The sequence below is a fragment of the Aythya ferina genome (genome assembly GCF_964211825.1).
Source record: "Aythya ferina genome assembly, chromosome: 10".
Taxonomy (NCBI): domain Eukaryota; kingdom Metazoa; phylum Chordata; class Aves; order Anseriformes; family Anatidae; genus Aythya; species Aythya ferina.
This window is the reverse complement of record NC_140306.1, coordinates 9,146,796-9,166,395: the sequence shown is the minus strand read 5'-3', so window position 1 is coordinate 9,166,395 and position 19,600 is coordinate 9,146,796. Positions and strand designations below refer to the sequence as shown.

At 43.0% G+C, this 19,600-nt stretch overlaps 3 protein-coding genes and 1 long non-coding RNA gene across 14 annotated transcripts in view; all 4 read left to right on the top strand.

The window, feature by feature from the left end:
* Positions 1–4,174, top strand: part of PRKAR2A (protein kinase cAMP-dependent type II regulatory subunit alpha) — a 56,599-nt gene extending 52,425 nt beyond the window's left edge. Inside the window, exon 11 of the mRNA XM_084531008.1 lies at positions 222–4,174. Within this exon, the coding sequence (XP_084387134.1) occupies positions 222–355 (134 nt within the window). The 3' untranslated portion in view covers positions 356–4,174. The remainder of the gene's footprint in view (positions 1–221) is intronic.
* Positions 4,175–5,579: 1,405 nt separating this feature from the next.
* Positions 5,580–8,404, top strand: LOC311442158 (ribonuclease P protein subunit p14-like). 2 transcript variants are annotated; one of them, XM_084531011.1, is made up of 5 exons: positions 5,580–5,819; positions 5,905–5,989; positions 6,439–6,515; positions 7,104–7,182; positions 7,770–8,404. In XM_084531011.1, exons 1-5 carry the CDS (start codon positions 5,722–5,724, stop codon positions 7,824–7,826), a joined length of 396 nt encoding a protein of 131 aa, XP_084387137.1. In that variant the 5' UTR covers positions 5,580–5,721; the 3' UTR covers positions 7,827–8,404. The 2 variants fall into 2 exon arrangements, with proteins under 2 accessions (XP_084387137.1, XP_084387136.1); XM_084531010.1 differs by lacking the exons at positions 5,580–5,819; positions 5,905–5,989; positions 6,439–6,515.
* Positions 8,405–10,231: 1,827 nt separating this feature from the next.
* Positions 10,232–19,600, top strand: part of PXK (PX domain containing serine/threonine kinase like) — a 35,420-nt gene continuing 26,051 nt past the window's right edge. For 5 of the 10 annotated variants that reach the window (XM_084531006.1, XM_084531003.1, XM_084531002.1 and 2 more), the window contains exon 1: positions 10,232–10,445. In XM_084531006.1, the coding sequence (XP_084387132.1) occupies positions 10,344–10,445 (102 nt within the window). In that variant the 5' untranslated portion in view covers positions 10,232–10,343. Of the gene's footprint in view, positions 10,446–18,375; positions 18,395–19,600 lie in introns of those variants that run through there. The other 5 variants (XM_084530999.1, XM_084530996.1, XM_084531004.1 and 2 more) reach the window with 2 other exon arrangements.
* Positions 17,263–17,726, top strand: LOC311442155. The gene is made up of 2 exons (XR_014696479.1): positions 17,263–17,394; positions 17,514–17,726. It is a non-coding gene; the product is annotated as an uncharacterized lncRNA (long non-coding RNA).

Here is a 19,600-nt window from a genome sequence, read left to right as displayed (position 1 = left end):
CCTACATGGTGTGTATAGGTCAGGTGTGTATTTCATTAATCTTGTTTCTCCAAGCAACAGGACAGAGAGAAGTCAGAGATAGGATTTGCTTATGTGGCTGTTGTTGGAGCCGCAGAACCAAATGGATTAGACAGAAGGTCTGTGTTCTGAGATCAAAAACTAGGTTGGTATGTGGTGTCTTTTTTGATAAACAATCTTCTTTTCACTTCTGTTCTTTGCAGTCATGGATGTGCAAGCATTTGAGAGGTTGCTTGGACCCTGCATGAATATTATGAAGAGGAATATAACGCATTATGAGGAGCAGCTGGTGGCAATGTTTGGCTCTAGCATGGACCTGTTGGATCCAGGGAATTAGGCACAGGGTACCTCAATGCCTTCTTAGTTCAAGACACAGAAAAGCCTCCTATCAGCAACACAACTCACAAGGAAAACGGACACTACGGAACAGTTACTGCTGCTGTCTTCTTGGGCATTTTAAAAACCATAAGCAAGTCTCAGCACAGATGGATTGCTCGCTCCCTGCCTCCACTTTGCTGCTGATACTTCATTATTAGACCTAGATTAAAGATGATTCTAACCCTGAGTTCACTTACTTGGTTCAGAATGGCATCTGTTCAACAGTTCAAGTGCCTGATATGAAATCCAAAGTATACAAGATACAGAAGCCTCCTTCCTCCTGGTATTCCCGTTGTGATAAATTTTCAGATCAGATTTTGTGGTGGGAGGTTGCCTATTCTGCAGAGGCAACCTGTGGAATATAAGCCTTGTGTAGGCTTATTGTCTTCTTATATTGTTTTCCTTACACAATGTCAAATTTGCTTTTAATTGTAGCATCTGGGTTTGAAGTTAAAATATCAGTGGAGCTGGTTAATAAGGTGGCACTGAAGTTTTCTTCTACCTGCTGGAAGATGCAGGTACTATAGCTCTTTAAACCAAGTAAACTGAGCTGGGGACACAGGTGAGAGTCTGCTTAGCAGCAAAATGCAGAAAATGAAGCATTACTAAATTTCAAGTGTGTTCTGAGCAGCAAAGAAAATTGTTTTGCTCCACGCTTCCCAAAAAGTGTGCAGTGAGTTCAGATCAAATGGCTGGAAGGTGTCATAGTTGTCATCTCCCCAAATTTGCTCCTCGTTTCTGACATCAGGTGGATTTTATTGTGGTGAGATCACAATAGATGGCCACCTTCGGCTTATGGAGATCCTTTATACTGCTAGATTTGCCAGGGTGCTGTTGTCTGGGTCAGTTTTAAAACTTTTTAAGGAGGTGAATGTTATGTAATTTAAAGGAAAGCTACTTCTGTACTTATTTATAGGAGCTCCTCCCCGGAAAAAAAAATAATAAATCACGGTATTCTAACTTTATTGGACACTTCGAGTCCACTTGGCTTCCAAATGCCATGTTGATTTTAAAAACTTTTGAAAAGTTGGTAACATTGGACTTTGCAAAGCAAATGTCTTTGCTAACTAGGCAGTTGGTGTACCTGAGGGATCTTTTGGATTAGATGATAGCTAAGCTAATGATGTTTATCTAAAATACCTGTTAAATTTGCAGCATTTTCTAGGTAGATTCTATTTCTACAGCTTTAATGAACTTAATTGGTATACAGCTGAGATTTTATCAAAGTACTATCTAAATAAGAATCAGACCATAAGAAGAACATTTTTACGGTGTGAAATGGAATATATATAGTAAATCATTGAATTCGTGGGTAATAAATCTAGTGACCCTTTGAATTTGCATTCTTCTGCAGCTCACAAAAAACTTAGTGGTGTTTTTATGGGGATTATGGTATTTTAATTGTGGATGTTAATCTAACAGAACCTTCTCTTTTTATTCATGGCCATCTGAGCAAGAGCAGAAGGATGCTAATGTTGAATTCCTGTTTCTAGTTATGACAGTGGACATTTCTCTAAGGCACAAGATACTTAGCTGCAAGTTGATTTCTGAGTGATAAATCTTTTTTCCCTAAATTGATTAGGACGTCCCAGTTCCTGCAATATGCGTAAGATGGAAACTTGATAAGTTTGGCTATTGTCCCGTAACTGTAATTGGAGTCATATTTTTATATGATGCAAATGATTTGTAATGGGCACCACTGAACAAGGTGTTTCCATATTAAAGTTCTGGTTGTAATGTGTAGTGGCTGTTCTAACTGCATGTATTTTAGAACAGTGAATTGCCCTTGCTTTCCTGGGCTGGATTTCTTTTCTTTCTTTCTTCTTTTTTTTTTTTTTTCTTTTTTTGTTATAAGTTACAGCCAAAGAAGCAGCAGGTACTTTGTTTGTGCTTCTGAGGTTTTACACCAAAGACAATATAGTTCTTTTAATTACAGATTTTTATTTTTTTTAAGACAAATAAAAAAGAGAGGGGAAAAAAAAAAAAGAAAAAAACACTCATCAGGCCCTTACACTGATACTTTGGCTTCAAAGACAGAAGTCTCTCTAAAGCCAGCTTGTGACTGTCATATCCTCTCCTTTATCTGGAGGAGCCTGGCAGGTTGGGCTGCCTTACAGATGGATTCCGCTTCTTTGGTTCTCTGCAGGACAGGACTGAATACCTCAGCACATGCAAACATTGGCAATTGTTTTGAAGTTTAACCAAAAAAAAACCAACAACACCCAAGCAAGACCAATGTTAGATTTGTAAGGTAATTCTGCCTGGAAGGGAGGATTTGAACAAACTTTTGAAGTTTTATCTTTCTCTAGATTCCTTGAAGCAAAGGCATACTGGGCAATAACATCCTGCATCCAGGATCTGTGACATTGTTCAGTGGCATAGAGAGGCAACCTGACCTTCAGCTGAAGCAGAATGACCTTTAAGAAGGCTGGTCCATGTAAACTGTTCTAGTTTGCAATGTGCATGACTAGTTTGGTCTGGTTTAACCAACATGTTCTGGACAAATTTGGAACATGAAGGTAGTGAGTGATAGAAGCTTCTAGTAAGATGCTCAACATAGCCAGGTATCTGGATAGCCAAACAGCACCAGCAATGAGCTAAATCTGAAAACATGCAAGGGGTGATACGAAGACCAAGGAGTGGAGTGAGGTGCCTGGTCATGAAGTTCTGCCTGCATTGTTGTCTAAGCTTATTCGTTTTCTCTATGACTGTTCTCACAAATGCTGGGGAGAATGAGCACAGGTTTTTTTGTTGTTACTGCTCAGTGTTCAGTAAATCTTCTGTGGATTCTCTGACAGTGGAGAAAGATCTAGTTTTTAATAAAAGAACTCAGCAGCAAAGTGGGTAAAGAGGATAGTGTCTTTGAGACTTGGAGGAAAAAGTCTCATTTCTGATTTCCTGCTTGTGATTGTTGTGAGGTCAGTGAGAGGAGCTTTCAGTGGTCGAATATCCTGGCATATGGTATTTCTACTTAATGTCACAGCACAGGTTTCACAATGTAAAAAAAAAAAGTGGGGCAAAAATGCTCTCTTTTAGACAAGAAAACAAAACTGTGCAATTTTGCACAGAGGGAAAAAAAAAAAACAACCTTTGAATGTCACTTCCATTCTTTCTTTTCTGTTGGCTGAAAATGGACGCTTGTTCATGACTTGTATTTGTAAACTAGTGTTGCCAAAATACAAACACTGTTTTTTTTTCACTCCAGATAATTTTTGTTGTTACAGTTATTGCTGATTATTTTCACTTCTTTCTAACCATATATTTTATTTCAAGAGGCCTTCCTTGTGGATTTTCTCCTGATTGTCTGCAGCACTACACTGCTATTTCAAGGTGGAAGAAAGTCACTAACCTCATGGGAGAACACTCAACTCCGCTTAGCTGGCTGGAGCTAATAATGCATTACTAATTTTCCTCTGCTCTGTGGGGCAGAAGGGGAATTAAATTCTGCATAAAGTTGCTACCTCAAGGCTCCAAGTGCTTTAAAAGTCTTTCACGTGGGAGAATTTCATAAGACAGTTCTTAAAATTGGTCTGTTCTTTTGAGTTAAATATTTTTAATTGATTCATTGAGGGACCCTTATTTTAATTCATTTTACACTTAGTATTTGATTCTCAAAGGATGAATAGCTGCAAAGTTTGGTTCTTGCAGTACAGTGTTAACATGAAAAAAAAATATCTGACGTATAAGCATATGGTTTTAACAAGTTAAACCACTTGGATTCAGCTTCACTTTTGGTTAATAAAAAACTGACATGTTGTGTCCAGCCTTCCTGGTACAATCCTGTGTGTGCTCTTTATTGTTTACTGCAGCTGACACAACCCCCCACAGCGCTTACAGCAGGAGCAGGCTTTACAGCAGCTAACTGGATTTTCCTGGAGCGCCTGAGTTTCTGGTGCTTGTGTTATCAAAGCCTGATGGAGAACAGCACTCACACTATTGCAATAACCAAAACAGATTTGTATGTTATCTGACCACCACTTTTTGCTCTTCGATGACAAAATTTTACTAATATCTTAAAAAATAATACAAAATACTGTCAAGATTATTGCTCCAAATAAAACTGGCTGCTCTGACCTGTTTGCCACATTATTGTAGAAATATTATTTGAGTGCTGTGCTAACTGGTTCTCTGTTCCTAGGAGGAACACTAGAGATCTCTTGCTGGCCTGCACTTACAGCTACTGAATTTTATGTGGCAAGCTGCTTTTTAAACCAAACTAATAATTTGAAAAAAAAATTGGTTTGTGTGAAATTATCTGTTAACATTCATAACATTCAACATTTGCTTTTGCTTAAGCTTTATTTCTAAGCATTTAGTATTTCTTGTAGAGTTTTTAAATGAGTCTGGGAGTGTAGTCCAGGTGGATTGTGGTGCTCATCATGAGAAAGCGTCTGCCGCAATACAGAACTTCAGGTTTGGGCCCTAAAGGAAGATATTGACATGTGAAGGGGCTAGAAGGCAACAGAATGATGAACAAGGATCTAGAAAATGTCATGTTTTACAGAAGGACAAAGAAGAACTGGGATTCTTTCCTCAGGAAAGGAGGACTGAGGGCAAGAGTGCAGGGAATCTTCAGTCCTACAGAAGATTTTATTGAGGAGGAATGATCCCATATTGACTAGGACAGGCCTGCTATTATAGGTTATAGGCTATAGCAGGTAAGATACTGATTAAGCATTCAAAAGATCTGTCTGGAAGACAGAATAGGTTGTTTTGGCAGCCTATTGTGAGATGTATTGCCTTCTCATATGAATACCTCCTTCAAATCACCCAAGGCTGTAGTTGACCTAAAGGTGTTGTCTCCTGATTTGTGCCCTATCAGCAGTAGGTACCTTTACACAGACTGGTTAGCTTGATGACAAATACTTTCTGGTGTGGCAGACCCTATCTGAAGTGTAGGTTACTGCAGTGTTACCCTGCCAGCTGAGTGTTAATTCTTGGATGAATGTTATTTAAAAGAAGGAAGAATCTGTGAAATTCTTAGGCTCAGGACGTTACTTCGCCTTGGGCAGTTTTTTTGCAAAGTAAAGGAACTTCTACCCTTTCTGCTGATTTTCTCACAGTTTTTCAGATCAACCACAAGCATCTATGCAGGTCTCAGGCGTTTACCACCGCCTGCTCCCCTAGCTCCGGGACCGCTCGTTTCGGCCCGGAGGCCATGCTTTAGTGGGTGACACTGGTGGCAGGGGGACGGCTGAATCAGATAAAAGTTAGAAAACACTTCAAAACCATGATTCTGTGCCTCCCCGTTGCCTCAGCCCGCCTCGTCGCCATGGCGACGGCCTTGGCTCCGCGGGGCCGCCGTAGGGGCGGGCGGGCGCCGCCATGACGGGGCGCATGGCGAGAGCGGAGCCGCCGCCGGCCACCTTCGAGCGGCGGGTGCTGAGGAGCGCGGCGGGGCACCACTACCTGCGTGTCCGCCTGTGCGTGGCCCCTTCCCCGCCTCCCATCCCTCCCCGTCCCCCCTGCGCTCCCCTCTAACCGGCCCTATCCTCTGCTTCCCCGCAGGGAGCTGCCCGACGGCGGGGCACGGCCCAACGCCGCGCAGCTGAAGCAGCTGGTGGTGGCGGCGCTGAAGGAGCTGCACGGAGAGGTGCGAGGGGACGGGACGGGGTGGCTGGTGCTGGGGGAAGGTCCTACTCCTGCTCCCCGTGCTTCTAGGGTTGTGCCTTTGTCCTACAGCTCCGGCCTGCCCGGCCCTGGAAGTCGGCACGGGGAGGGTTGTGCTTGGGGGGCTTCGTGAGGAGGAGTAGGGGAAGGGAACAAAGTGGGTGGGGGAGCCCTAAGTACTATACCCGCCCTCTTTTTGTGGTTGCTGGGTGGCTTCAGATGAGGCAGGCTGTGTTTGGGGCCCGCAGCTGTGTTGTGGAACCCAACTGGCTTCTGTCAGAGCGGTGCTGCAGGGAGCGAGGGGTGGTGTAGCTGAAATTCTTGTGGGATTTGAGCATAACTTTCCCAAAGGCATGTGCTGACAGTGAAATCTCTTGGTTATAAACCGCTGTAAGAGCATACAATGATACCTAACAACTTATCTTTATGTAGGTTGGAGCAGCTTTGCCTGTTGATGTCTTAACATATGAGGAGAAAACTCTCTCTGCAATATTAAGAGTTGTTAGCAGGTAAGGTGCAGTGTGTACACACTTTAGATACAGTCATGAAAATATTTTTCACTAAAAAAGCAGAGCTCTCGGTCTGCGAGTGGTCTCTGAAGAGTTAAGGCTAACTTGCAGCTACCTGCATGGAGCATGCAGAAAATAAGTTAAAATTCACTAAGACTTTAAAGCCAGATGTATCCACGTATGATTCCTGCTTTAAAACAGAATGGTCTGGTAGGAACTAAGCACTACTGAAATAAGTGGCATTAAGTGTCTTTCTATGGTAAAGATGTGAATGGTTGCCAGATTTAAATGAAGACAGCTGTGAGTGATTTAGGGGAAGAAGGTGCTTAAAGGCCCAGAAGGAACTTAAAAACAGGGCCAGTAAAGTGAGTTTGACAAGGTAACAGTAAGCATCTGCTATATTGCAGTCATTACAATAACCCTTTATGGCACAGTGTTGCTACTAGCACTCATTGATGGAATTACCTGCTGTTAAACTCTTTTAAGGTTTCATTACTCTTTATGTAACATACTCTTTAAGATGTTTATGCTGCAGGAAAACAGAAAAACAAATTTTATTAATAAATCGTTTGTATTACTTTCATTTAGTGGCTTTGTCAAGCTGTGGAGTGCTCTAACGTTGCTGGGCTTCTACCAGAACAGAAGGTGTGCCTTTCGAGTGCTGCAGGTAGGCTGGATGGCTTCCCCAAATGTCAGCTCTTGCTGTGTGATCGCCTGGCTAGTTGAGCACGCAGACAGGTGGCCTACTTGCAAGAACATCTTGATTTGGGAGTGAAATGCTTTTCAGTGCAGGTCTATAGGCCTGTGTTTAAGCAATTGTTTTCCTACACTGAATTTTGTAAAATCTGACAGTAGCAGCTGTCTCATCACTTCATGGCTTCATTCCAATGAGAAACATTGATATTAATATATCTGTGAAAAAATAATTTCTGGAAAACGTTGTTCTTCGCCTACATCTTGGCCCAATCCTTTACTTCCTTACCCCATTTCTACCCTTTTCAATAGTTAATGTTGACTCACTTCATTTTAAAATGTGTGCATAAATGTGCACCTCCAGAACTTTTTTTTCCTGAGGATACTGCTTAATAAAATGAGTTCCAAGAATTCTTAGTCTCTGAAGCCATGACTAACCAAAATTCTGTTTAGTCATAGCTCTAACTTTAAAATCTTTTATTTAAAAGGGAAATGTTTAGTGTTTTCAATTATGAGTGCATTTATTTTTTTTTAATGCTTTTTTTTTTTCCCCCAAACTAGACATCTCCATTTCTTCTTGCATTATCTGGGAACAGTAGAGAACTAGTCTTGGACTGAATGCAGTTGTTGGTTTGATTGTAAGAAGATGCTGCTGCTCTGCAGGTGTGGAATTTCTAGAGGGGATCTCCGACAAAGAGCCTTGACAAAGCTGGCAGTTACAAGCTCTCTGCTTGGATGTTCTTTACTTCAGAGTTTACATGTAAAAGTTGGAGACAAAGCTGAACTTACTAAAGCTTTTACACAGAAAGATGTTGTTACTTTTTCTGATTTAACAGGTGACACAAACCCTCTGCATTTAGATGAAGATTTTGCAAAGAAATCTAGGTTTGGGAGAATTATTGTACATGGAGTTTTGATCAATGGACTTATTTCTGCAGTTCTGGGTACTAAAATGCCCGGTCAAGGTTGTGTATTTCTTTCTCAGGAGATCCGATTTCCAGCTCCTTTGTATATTGGAGAAGAAGTCACAGCTGCAGCAGAAGTTAAACGACTGAAGAGCTCTGTTGCACACATTTCAGTATCATGTAAAGTCAAAGAAAGTGAAAAGACTGTTATGGAAGGGATGGTGAAAGTCATGGTGTCAGAAAGTTAGAGCTGTTGATCTTATGCTACTTCACAGTAAAGGCAAAAATACATGCTTGGTTTTGACTGTCTGTTTACATGACATCTCGTAATCCGGTACATTTGCAACAGAAAACCTTCAGAATCTTCCAAAGACTATACAGAACCTCAATTCTGGTGGTAACTGCATTAAGAGACTTACAGCTTTTAATTTTTCTGTGTACTATCACACGGAAACCAGTTGAACTAGGCACTTCTGCCTTACAGATGTGGCACTTTTAGACAAGCCATTGCAATGCTACAGTGGAAGGTCTAGAGTGATGGAGCTTATGTTGAGGCTATTCCTTTCATCAAGGCTGCACTTCATATTAGCCCAGTTAAAACACATTAAAACTATTTTACAAAATAGTTATATTGGTAACAAACGCAGGTAAGAAGGGACAGTTCTGTGCTTTTAACAAGCAGAACAGACAGGTGGAGGTGCTGATACACATGTACTGCAAGATTGCTTCATGTAATCTGCGTTGAACCTCTAGCTGACATTGCAGTGCTCTTTTGCAATGCATTAACTAATAAAGCCTTTGGCTCAGCAAATTAGCAGTAGCCAGCCATAATATAAACAACATACTCTTTCTGATAAAGCTTAAAGATGCAGCGCTTGAAATACTTTATGAGGAATGATGATGACCATGGTAGTAAACGTACAGGCTCTTTTCAGTTGGTGACTCATTTTCTGGCTGCACATTACCCCCTCGTTTTCTCTGCAGCAGTGCATTCTGCATTGATACAAATAACCTCAAAAGTTGTTTGCTATGAAAAGAAAGTTTGTCCTCAAACAGCGTGATGAAGGCTACTGGTAAAACAGCTATACTGTCTAGGTGTGATGTCAAATACAACCTTAATGCAACAACAAACCTCAGGTGTTAAATGAGGCTGGATCATAGGGAGGGGCAGCTGCAAGTGACAGTGGTTGTAACATTTAGGCTGACTAAAATTTTGTTGCTGTTCTCAAAGCACAGGGCTTGGCCTGTTCATAACAAGGAACCAGTACTTAGGGCTTTCCTTATCTTTTGTCTGTGAGTTGATTCACTTCCTGCTGCTTTTTCTTCTGCCTCAGGTCACTGCCTGATAACATTTTTGCTGTACAAAGCACTGCTTCAAATCAGGCATGTACTTCTCACTCGTTTTTGTTCATCTACTTCTCCAGTTGTGAAGTTAATGCCTATTACCAGAATGAATCAAATCTGGGGGTGAGACAGTAGGCGGGAGGTTGAGGCAATAATTAAATCTGTATCTGACCTCCAGGGTAACGGCAGACGGAGAAGTTTGGGAAGAGTCAAACAAGCTCGCTGTTCCAGGCTGCGATTTAACTGCTTCATCACCACACACAGCCATTTTCCTGTCAGCGTGGAGCTGCAGAAGGGAGATCGAGGCTGTTTGTGCCAACTGTTCGAAGCGTGCGACAAACCCTACCTTTGTACTCTTACATATTACTCCTAGCTCATGTACTCTTACATACTCTCCGTAACACTTACAACATTTGAAGTGAGGTTAATTTCTGCATGCAGCGTAAAAAGCCAAAAGGGGCAGCAGGTTCCCTACATGCTATTGAAATACATTTGGGATGGTGCTACAAGGAAAGTTAAGCTGTGCCATTCACATTGACCACATTTCCCAGTCACATTTTTGTCACAAATTCTGTGATTCTGTGATTTTTGCAAATGAACCCTGCAGCCGATACCGAATCCTTCCGAGCTGTGGAGGGGCTCCCTCAGCGGGCAGCCCCCTCAGCGTGCCGGGGGAGGAGCGCCATGGCTGCGTGCCGCGGCCGGCCATGGCGGCTCCCCCTGGCGGCCGGGCGGCCCCAGGGCGGGCGGGCGGCGGCGCTAAGGCCCGGCGGGGCGGCGCGGAGCTGCCGTGTTGACAGCGCCGGGAGCTGGCCGGGAAGGGGAGCAGGTTGGCGGCGGCGGCGGCGGTGGAGACGCCGCCGGGTCCCCCGCTGCCCTCCGCGGCATGGCTTTCATGGAGAAGCCGCCGGCCGGCAAGGTGCTGCTGGACGACACGGTGCCGCTGACAGCGCAGATCGAGGCGAGCCAGAGCCTGCACTCCCACACGGTGAGCGGCGGCCGGCAGGGCCGCGGGGGAGGCGGGAGGGAAGCGGGGAGCCGAGGGGGGAACCGGAGAGGCACCGGGAGAACCGGGGGTGAGCGCCGAGAGGGAGCGGGGGGAGCTGGGGCCGGGCCGGGCGGGTCCCCGGCAGCAGGCCCGGAGGGGTCGGGGGCAGCCCGGGGTGGGCAGGGAGCGGGGAGATGGGGGGGGCCCGGCGGGTCTGGGGGGTGTGGGGAGGTCGAGAGGGGGCTCTGGGACAGCGGGGAGTGAGGGGGCAGCCCCCCGGGGAGCCCCTCCGGTGGGGCTGTGGGGTAGGGGGCTGCTGGTGCTGCTGCTGCTTGCCCTGCTTGTCCCTTCTGTGAAATGGGTCCACTGGCGGTGGGCTTCGTGTCGCCTCGGGGTCTCATCTGCCCTGAGAGAGGCCTCGCCCCGTGGGACTGATTAAATAAGTGTCCGTAATTTCTGCTTGCTGTGGGATCCATCACCACGTTTGGAGCAGAGATGGGTGCTCGCTGCCCCATCTCAGTAGCCAAGATGAAGTTACTTTTGCTTGGTGCCGCTGTAGTGGGGCTGCCGAGCTGCAGGGGTGTCCCCAAAGCTTGTGCTCTGTGTCACAGGGAGCCAGCAGAACCAGCCCTCTTGTGACTTTGTGTCACAGGTTAATTCTGGGATGTGCGGTACACACGCATGCCACCTTCATGAGAATTGTACCGTCTTTGAGCTTGCAGTAATAATCCAAATTTCATAACCTCCTGTTTGCAGTTATTTTTCCACCTTAAAGACTGGGCTTAGTTACAGTGCGAGCAAGCAGTACTGCGATAGGGAATCAGAGAGAGAGCGGGCTGGCACTTCTGAGCCCTGCCTTTAGCTCAGAGCGGGGATGCCGGGCTAAGAAGGAGGCCAGGGGCACTACGGCAGCAGGTACACCGGTAGGAAGCTGGTTTTAGGTGGAGAGAGGGTGTTCCTCCTGCCCTTTGCACGGCATTCCTGCCTTGTTGATCCCTTTACTGGTTCCTTTCAGCTGGTGAATGCTCTTAAATGTTCTCGACCTGAATGACAATAATTGTAGATTCACCATGGGGTATATAACTAATCTGAAGATTGTTTTATTAAATAGCTTTCCTATAAGCAGTCTGCACTCGGGAAGTATTGCAGTGTGGGGGGGCTCTCTTGTACATGAAGATCTCACACTTACTCATATCCCAGTCTTCCTCTGAACAGAAATCACATTTGAAATATCTTCTAGAACATCTTGTGAATCTAGTGGGCCGCGGCTCTCGATTGTTGTAACCCCTATTATAAATAAAACCGATCGGGTTTATTCTCTGGCAAGCCTAAGACTTTTTACCTGTTTCAGTGGCTGAGGGGCATATGTGCCAAGATGTGCGAGAAGCTGTGTAACATCTGATATTCCCCAGTTAGCAGCCTGTATTACAGCCTCATCGTTAACTTGGTTTGTGTTGTGGCTTATTACGCTGCTTCACGAGTGCAAATGACAGTAGCTTTTCATGTTCTTTCGGTTTGCGTGACTCTGGTTAGGAAAAAAAAAAAAAAAAAAGGCACGAAATTCTTTTAGAATGAGTACTTGGAAGTAGATTTTCAATCCAGACTCTGTGTGTGTTGCCTTGTCTGGGTGAGTTTGGTAGCAAATGTTGCCTCCACCCCCCGCCTTTCATCCCTGTATTCTGTTACTAATGGATGTTCAGAAAAAAATCTCTACTGATTCGTTCTGATCTTTTGTTAATAACAGAATGCTGAAGCACTGTGCCTTTTGATTTAAAATCTGTCTCTACGATACATCTATTAGTAATTGTTTGTTTTACTGCAGAAGCCCTGTTGATAGTTGAAAGATGGTTTGAAGTGTCTGTAGCACAGATGGCTTGTATAGAGACAGTGTGGGATAACAAAATACAGGAAGCCATAACAGAGACTTGGTTTCTCATTTGATGTAAGTGGAGTATTTTGTCATTTTGGACATTTCATCCTATGTCCCTGGTATCTGAATAATTTGTTTATTAGTGGGCAATGCTGTCCACGATTTGAACTTGCCTGGTTTAAATAAGTCATGGAAGTAGATCCTTGTGTTTGAAGTGGTGTATAAATGAATCCTTTCTAAGAAATAGGGGGTATATGTTGAAGTTTTTCTGTGGGGCATTAGAACTATATTACATTTTATTATGTTATAGTTGCAAGGAAGTAGGTTGTCTTTATCTCAGTGCTTTTTGGGGTTGTCCCTCACCCCGCCTCCAAGTGATTTCTTAACAAGGCATAGATCTATACAGTTCTTCATCCCAAATGAATGTTTGGAAAACTAGGTCTTCATATGCCAGACCTGTTCTAAAGCTGAAATACAAGGGCATCCAGGAATACGTTTCATATTCTTTTGTCAGCAGTATGTATTAAAATTTTATAATCCTTCTTAATGCTGAAAGAATTGCTTGAAGTTTGCATTTATGATTTTTTCCTATATATCACTGCTTATAAAAGCATTCACATGACGATGATGTAGGCCCAGATTAGATGCACCTTTACATTATTACTAGTTCGTTTGTCACAGTAAACTCTCTACAGGTGTTGAAAGCAGCCAGTTTTCTGAATAACCAGCTGAGGAAAAGGCAAAGAATTTCAGGAAAAGCTCCATAGACGTGGTGAAATACCACCCAGAAGACCAAAGCTTGTGTCAAATGAATAGTTTGCTGGCCTATTGTTCTAAGCAGTTTCTGTTGAGATTCAATACAACAGACGGGGTGAATGTAAACGGAATAACTGAGGGGCTGTACTTGGCAGAAATTGAGTTTCTGTTTCCCGGCAATGAAGGTGAAAGTAAAAAAATAAAACTGAAAACCAAACCTGAAACTACTACATAGTACCTGAACTCCCCAGAAACCTAAGAAGGGACAAAGCCAGTATTCAAAATACTCTTTTAGAGATTTGTACTTTTTGCTTAGTAAGAGCATGCAGATCCCCTGGTATGTTTTGTTTCTAGATTTTTAGGAAAGCAGCTGCAAACATTTCTGGTTTGCTCACAAGCTCTTCATGTTTATTTCCAAGTGAGAAGAGCTGAGAAGCTCTTACTTGGGTTAGTGTATCTGAGCTGGTGTGTAATCTCCGTGCCTTTGTGTTGCAACAAAGATATTGTCAGCAGAGTGTTTCTTTCTGCATGCTTATTTCAGGTGATAACTGAAAATGAAAGTGATGCCTTTTCTTTTCTACAAAAGTTGTTTTCCTGGTTACATGTGTTACAAGCATTCTGACTTTTGTTGGAATGTGCGCTTACATGCGAATAATTGTATAGTGCAGTGTTTATAGAGTACGTTTCATTTTGAAAGCCAAATAAATTTATATTGCAAACACATTCCAATGGTATCTCACTAAATAGATTTAAAATACATAGGCAGACCCCCATCAGCTTCATTGCATCTCCTTCTCTGTGCTTTAATCACATCATTAGCACGGAATAAGACACGAGGATAGCTGTACAACTTCCAGGAGCGTGTTGGGCACCTCACAGGCACGGTTCAGTGCTCTCGGTAGGTCTGTGTACCAGCCATTTTGCAGAAAATGAAGTTGTTTTGTTGCTGCTGCATTTGTTGTCTTTAGGAGTGGAATTACATCCGCTGTATGAAACCATTTCAAGTGTCTCATCTAAATGCTGAATGTTGTGCCCTGACAACAGAGGCATCCTCAGCACTACAGCTTTAATACTTGTTCAATGTTGAAATTGCTTTGTAGTGCAGTCTTTCCGCTGTGTGTTCACTGTTTAAAAGTGGCTTTCTGTGTAAGTCTTAAAATAGGATGCTGCGTTCTTCCACTAAAACCTAGACATACGCTGTATTATGAACCGCAAATGTGTACATACAAGTCTTAGAGCACTTCAAAGTAGTAAAACCACTAGTGAGTAATACACGTACTTCTGAACATTCCTTAATTCTCTTCCAAAGCAATTTTCCTTTTTCATGCATTTCATGTTGAAATTGAAGTAGTGAAACAGCCAATTTTGCTACAGTACATCCTTGTCTGAAAGGCATTTGGAAATGAACAGCTGAAATAAATCCCTCTTGTAACATACTTTCAGAATTTTTCATTTTCCTTAAGCGATGATGAACGTTGACACTCATAGCTTTTAGCTTTAAAAAAAACATGTTGAAAAAAGCACTTATATTTTTTCCTACATTATTTCCTATATGCTTTTCTGTGCTACGAAAAATGGAGCCATATGTTTCTAGAACTTTAGAATATATTTTAAAAGCTTGTAAAGGACTTTGCACATCTGCTTTATAAGGAGCTCAATCTCTATAAGGTTGCCTTCACTTTGAAAAAAGATATCATGAAATTACTTTTAGAGGTGGCTTTGGACAGGGAGCTATTAGAGCTCTCGTTTGATGTTTTGGGTATGTGGCTCTTCCACAGGACTTTATATATTTTAGATATTCTACCCTTATGGTTTCCAGGGCTGAACTTACCAAGTTATATTGCATCCGTAACTCCTGCAAGGACCGCAGGCAAAATATTGGTTCCTACAAAATCTTGCAGTATAATTAAGGTATTTTTATTGACTACTGAGTCTTTCCTGAGAAATGCTGAACATTTTCCCCTTTCTGACGAAGGCCAGGGTGGTACGGCGTATTGAAATGCCCTCGTTTCTTTCATCTCTCTCCAGAGCTTTTCTCGTTCAGTACGTTTCATTACGTGTAAATGCCTGTCCTATTTTTTTTTTTTTCCTGCAGTTGTCCTACTTCATAGCTTTCACTTGTTGGATGGCTTAGTCACTACTACAGAGCAGTGCGGTGCGCTTGGAGCCGTGCAGTGCGCCCACTCACGTGTGCTCAAACGCAGGTAAACACCGCCGGCGCTGCTCCTGCACCAGATGGGCTCAGCAGCAGCTTGTGCAACTGTAAATACGGACTCTGCCCTGGAGTGAAGAGGTGCCCGAGCTGAGCAGCTTTCCCGATTTTGTTGCTGCTTTTCACATGGGAGATTTTCTAAATAAACACTTAAAAGAGCTTCTTATTAGAAATAGTTGCAATCCGGCCTTCTTAAGCAGGGATTGTATTCATGCTTAATTAGGCTTTCCTCTCTTTAATGCTTATAAAATAAAGCCCTTTCAAACTCGCAGTTGATGTGACCTGAAGGTGACTGGATCTTTATAATGGTTGGCTTTTCAAGCCTGTTGGATTAAACAGATGCAGAGCAGAAATCTGTAAAATAGGCTGGCTACCCTGAGCCAGAAATTTGGAGACGATTTTCTTGAGAAAACAAAATGTATTACCTAATATTGGCCAAAGACTCTCAATTTTTTTTTTTTTTTAATATTTATCTCTAATTGCACCACTTGGTTTCCTATTTTGTCTCCACAAAAGCCTTTTCTTCTGTCTGCTTTCTGTTTTAATAACTAGGAAGGCCAATAAACAACAATTGTGAAGTGTTTTGACATACTTTGCAGTGTGACTTGCACCTAGGAATGCTGACAAAATTACCTATGAGGCTCTGAACTGCTGATGCTGGCCTTTTAACTAAGGCTGGAATGCTGAGGTATATCTTGGGGAATGCGAGGAAAAAACACCTCAGAGTGGCTCTGTGTGGAAGTGGTTAAGCAGAATGATTTGGGTAAGATCAGGGTAATGTTAATGCCAGGCAGTAATCGTGGGCTTCCTGTTGGCAAAAGATTGGAGAAGGGCAGCATGTTAGTCACTGAGCCATGTGGATGTTTGGAAAACACTTTTTTTTTTTGGAATCTCCATTTCTCTGTAGTGGTAGGAAGAAGATTTTAGGAAACGACTGTGAGGCTGGGGTCACACAGCTTTCCCTGCTCCCAACGCTGTTTTCCTCTTTCTTGACTAATGAGAGCAGCCTGGAAGCGCTCCCATAGGTAAAACTGCTTTGCTTGGCATCTTTAAATACACGCATCCACGTGTACGTGTCGGGCTGCTGCTGGAACACTGGGCTTGTGGCAGGAACTGGCTCAGCAGTACTGGGAGGAAAAGCAGCGGGTGTACAAGCCTGACCCGCGTGGGACCCCTGAGGGGCAGGAGGTGGCCTGGGAGCAGTGGTGGACCTTGTGCAGCGGATGCTGGTGAGCTTGCTGCCCCGGGGCTGCATGGGCAGCACGAGGCCATCCCTCTTCTGCCTGCTGAGACCTTTCTGTGCAGTCTGGCAGCTGTTGGGACATTGTTGAAGTTGCTCGGTAAACTGAGTCCTGGAAACAATCCTGAGCCGTTCGTGTAGGAGTGAAAGACATGGGGATTTCTGCGTGACTCACGGGAAAGGGTAGCTAAATTAGACCTCACTGAGCCTGGTCTTAAATACCGAAAATTTTCAGCGGGAGTGAGAAAGGGCTAGCAACTATCAGAGCTGAGCCCCGTCTGTCATGTTTTCCTGTTCTATGCAGTCAAACAGAACTTGTTCGGAGTGTGCCTGTCTTCCTTACAGCTTCAATTTCTTTCCTATGGGCATGGGCATGGTCTCCGTCCTGCTAAAATTAGGCTGTGTCATTAGCTGTCTTTACCACGTAGTGCTGAAGTGGCCAACTCTTCAGTGAGTTTGGTGCTGATGGGAGCGTGGTGGGACTTTTTATCACAGACAAAACTAACAGCCACGTCTGCAGAGCTCTCTTGCTCTAGGTTGTGAATCCTGGGACATAAAATCTGGGGTCAATTAATGCTTTAGGACACCTGACCAGAACTGCATGGGAAAACCCTATGGTCTGCGTGAAAACATAGTTGTGGCCCAAGTCTGTTTTTGTAATATAATCGTCCTGCGAAAATGAGATCTGGTGAAGGAAGGAAATGAGAGAGTTGTTTATCACCATGCTCTGCAGAGGAGACGACTGTCATATCGATCAGAGTGGTTGTATGCAGTATGATGCTTTGACAGTTGTCTAATGAATTGGTGTGCTCTGCCTGTCCGGGAGCGTTTTCTTGGAGTACAACAGCGAAGGTTAATCGCTGGATAACGAGTGAGTGCTCCAAGGGGTTGGGCAATAACTCTGCTGCTTTCAAAATACTAGAAAAGATGAATGACTGACTGCACACGGTGAATCATCCCTGACGTGTTTTTTTTTTTTTTTTTTTTCAGAGAAATAGCCAGTGTTCCTTTGAGACTTGCTGAATAAGCAGTTGCTGCATTTTTCTGGCTGCGAGTGAAATAGTCTCTTCCTACTTCCCAAAATGCAGTAACAGTCACAAAATAGGAAAAGTCATGTTAGCTGTGAATTTACGTTTCCATGTGTCTGCTTAATTGGTTTCTGTTAGAAAATTTCCAAATATTATTAAACTGGTTGAATTAGAATCAGCTCTGTGGAGATTTCTTACCATTGCTGAGGATTTGGGCTTCTTGTTTTACAGGAAATTACCTTCATTATAATGTCAAATACTGTGGTTTTCATGCTTACTAGTCTTGAATTTGTTCTCATGGATACGAGGTTCAAAGTTGCCACAGATATTTGATAGCTGTTGCTGATAAAGGATATTTTGTGTGAATTTGAGAAAATGAAATAGCTTTCTTGCCTGAACAGCATTGTGCTTCAGAAGGAAACTCCAGTAAATAAATCCTGGGTGAGCTGAGGCTGAACAGGCAAGGTAACATCATCTGATGAGTGTTGCCTTTGGCTCTTGCCTGCAGTAGTCCTGATTCTTGCTTTATACTACTTCCCTTTCATGGTGGTAAGTGTTAAATGGAAGTTTAATTCTAAGGTGGGATTCTCTGATGTGCTCCACTTTGTTCGCTGGGACGTTTTTGTTCTTCAGTGTATAAGCTCTTAATTAATTTCATTTGAAAGAGAAGAGTGAGTTCTGTGTGGTTCTGAAGGCAGCTTCCCCAAAAAACAGAAGACATTTTATTGTACCTGAACGAGGTTAATAACAAATGTCTGTGCTGGATTTCTGACTGTGCAGCTGAATTTATAATACCTCATGGATCAGACAGCCAATTGATGGAGTTATCTGTGTGGTATGCGGGTACGTGCCACGTTTGTAGGTACAGTTATAGTTATGGAATGGACAAACTGGGCGTGTAAACTTAAGGTGCTGGAAATGCTTTTGCTTTAAATTTATTTCATTATTGTTTATTTATGATAACTTGGAATGCATCATTAATTTTAATATCTGAAGGAAACCTTGGCCGTAGGGCTCCGTTCTGACCTTTCTGCGAGACTCCTGTTGATGTAAGCCGTTCAGCACAATTGGGTGGTGTTGGAAACTGAAAAGTTAAATCAGGTGCTCTTGAAAGTCAGTACCGGGCTGAATGAAGCCATGTGAGCTGAGTGTGATTCTGCCATCCATGGCTGAGCAGAGCGGAGAAGATGGGGTAGCTGAAAAGGCTGTGGGATGTGCTCCTGGCCTGCAGCTTCCAATGTGGGAGGAAAGTGTAAAAGCATAGGTGGCTGGGTGGCTTCTTCCACCTTATCTAGCTCTGGTTGCTCCTTGACGCTCCTTGACACTCCTCAGTGCTCAGCATCACCTTCTCTCGAGCAGCACCGTAATGTTTTGGCTCTTCATTTTCATGTCTTTCAATGTACATTATGTGGCCAGATCTCTGTAACGAGACTTTTTTGTTTGTTTGTTTGTTTTTTAAGAAAAGCTTCATTCATAGAACTTTCATTAGATGCAAATGTTAAAGGAAGCACCTATCACTATACTTACAGCTAATTTTATTCCCTTGCCAATTAAACAATATGGTGACTATCTTTAAACAGAAAATATAGTCCTTTTCCTAGAAAGCCTTGTATATGATCTCAAAATGCTCAAAGTGTTTTTAGAGCTGCTTTCAAACTCCAAAAGAGTAGAAGTGAACAAAATCACTGCTTCCTCAAAGTATGTCTTTTCTGCAGAGGTGCACAAAATACTTGGTATCTGTTCTTAAAGTAATTATTTAAATTGCTGCATTGACCAGGTATTAGTCTACAAAAGGTAGGTTGAAGCTTGAAATGAGAAGACTGAGAAGAATTGTGCTTTCTGAGTGTAATCATGGTGGGAGAATTATTGATCTTTAAAATCTAAAGGATAATTTAAATTAACGCTTGGGCTTGATGATCTTAGAGGTCTTTTCCAACCTAAATGATTCTATAATTAAATTTGCATTAGAAATGAAGAATTACCATGGTGAGGAACTGATCTGTTCTAGTTACTCAAGTACATGCCAAACCTTTTTCATGTAAATATAAC

Coding starts and splice junctions, on each gene's coding strand:
- LOC311442158 (XM_084531010.1), top strand. CDS start 7,855: ATGCTGCTGCTCTGCAGGTGTGGAATTTCTAGAGGGGATCTCCGACAA.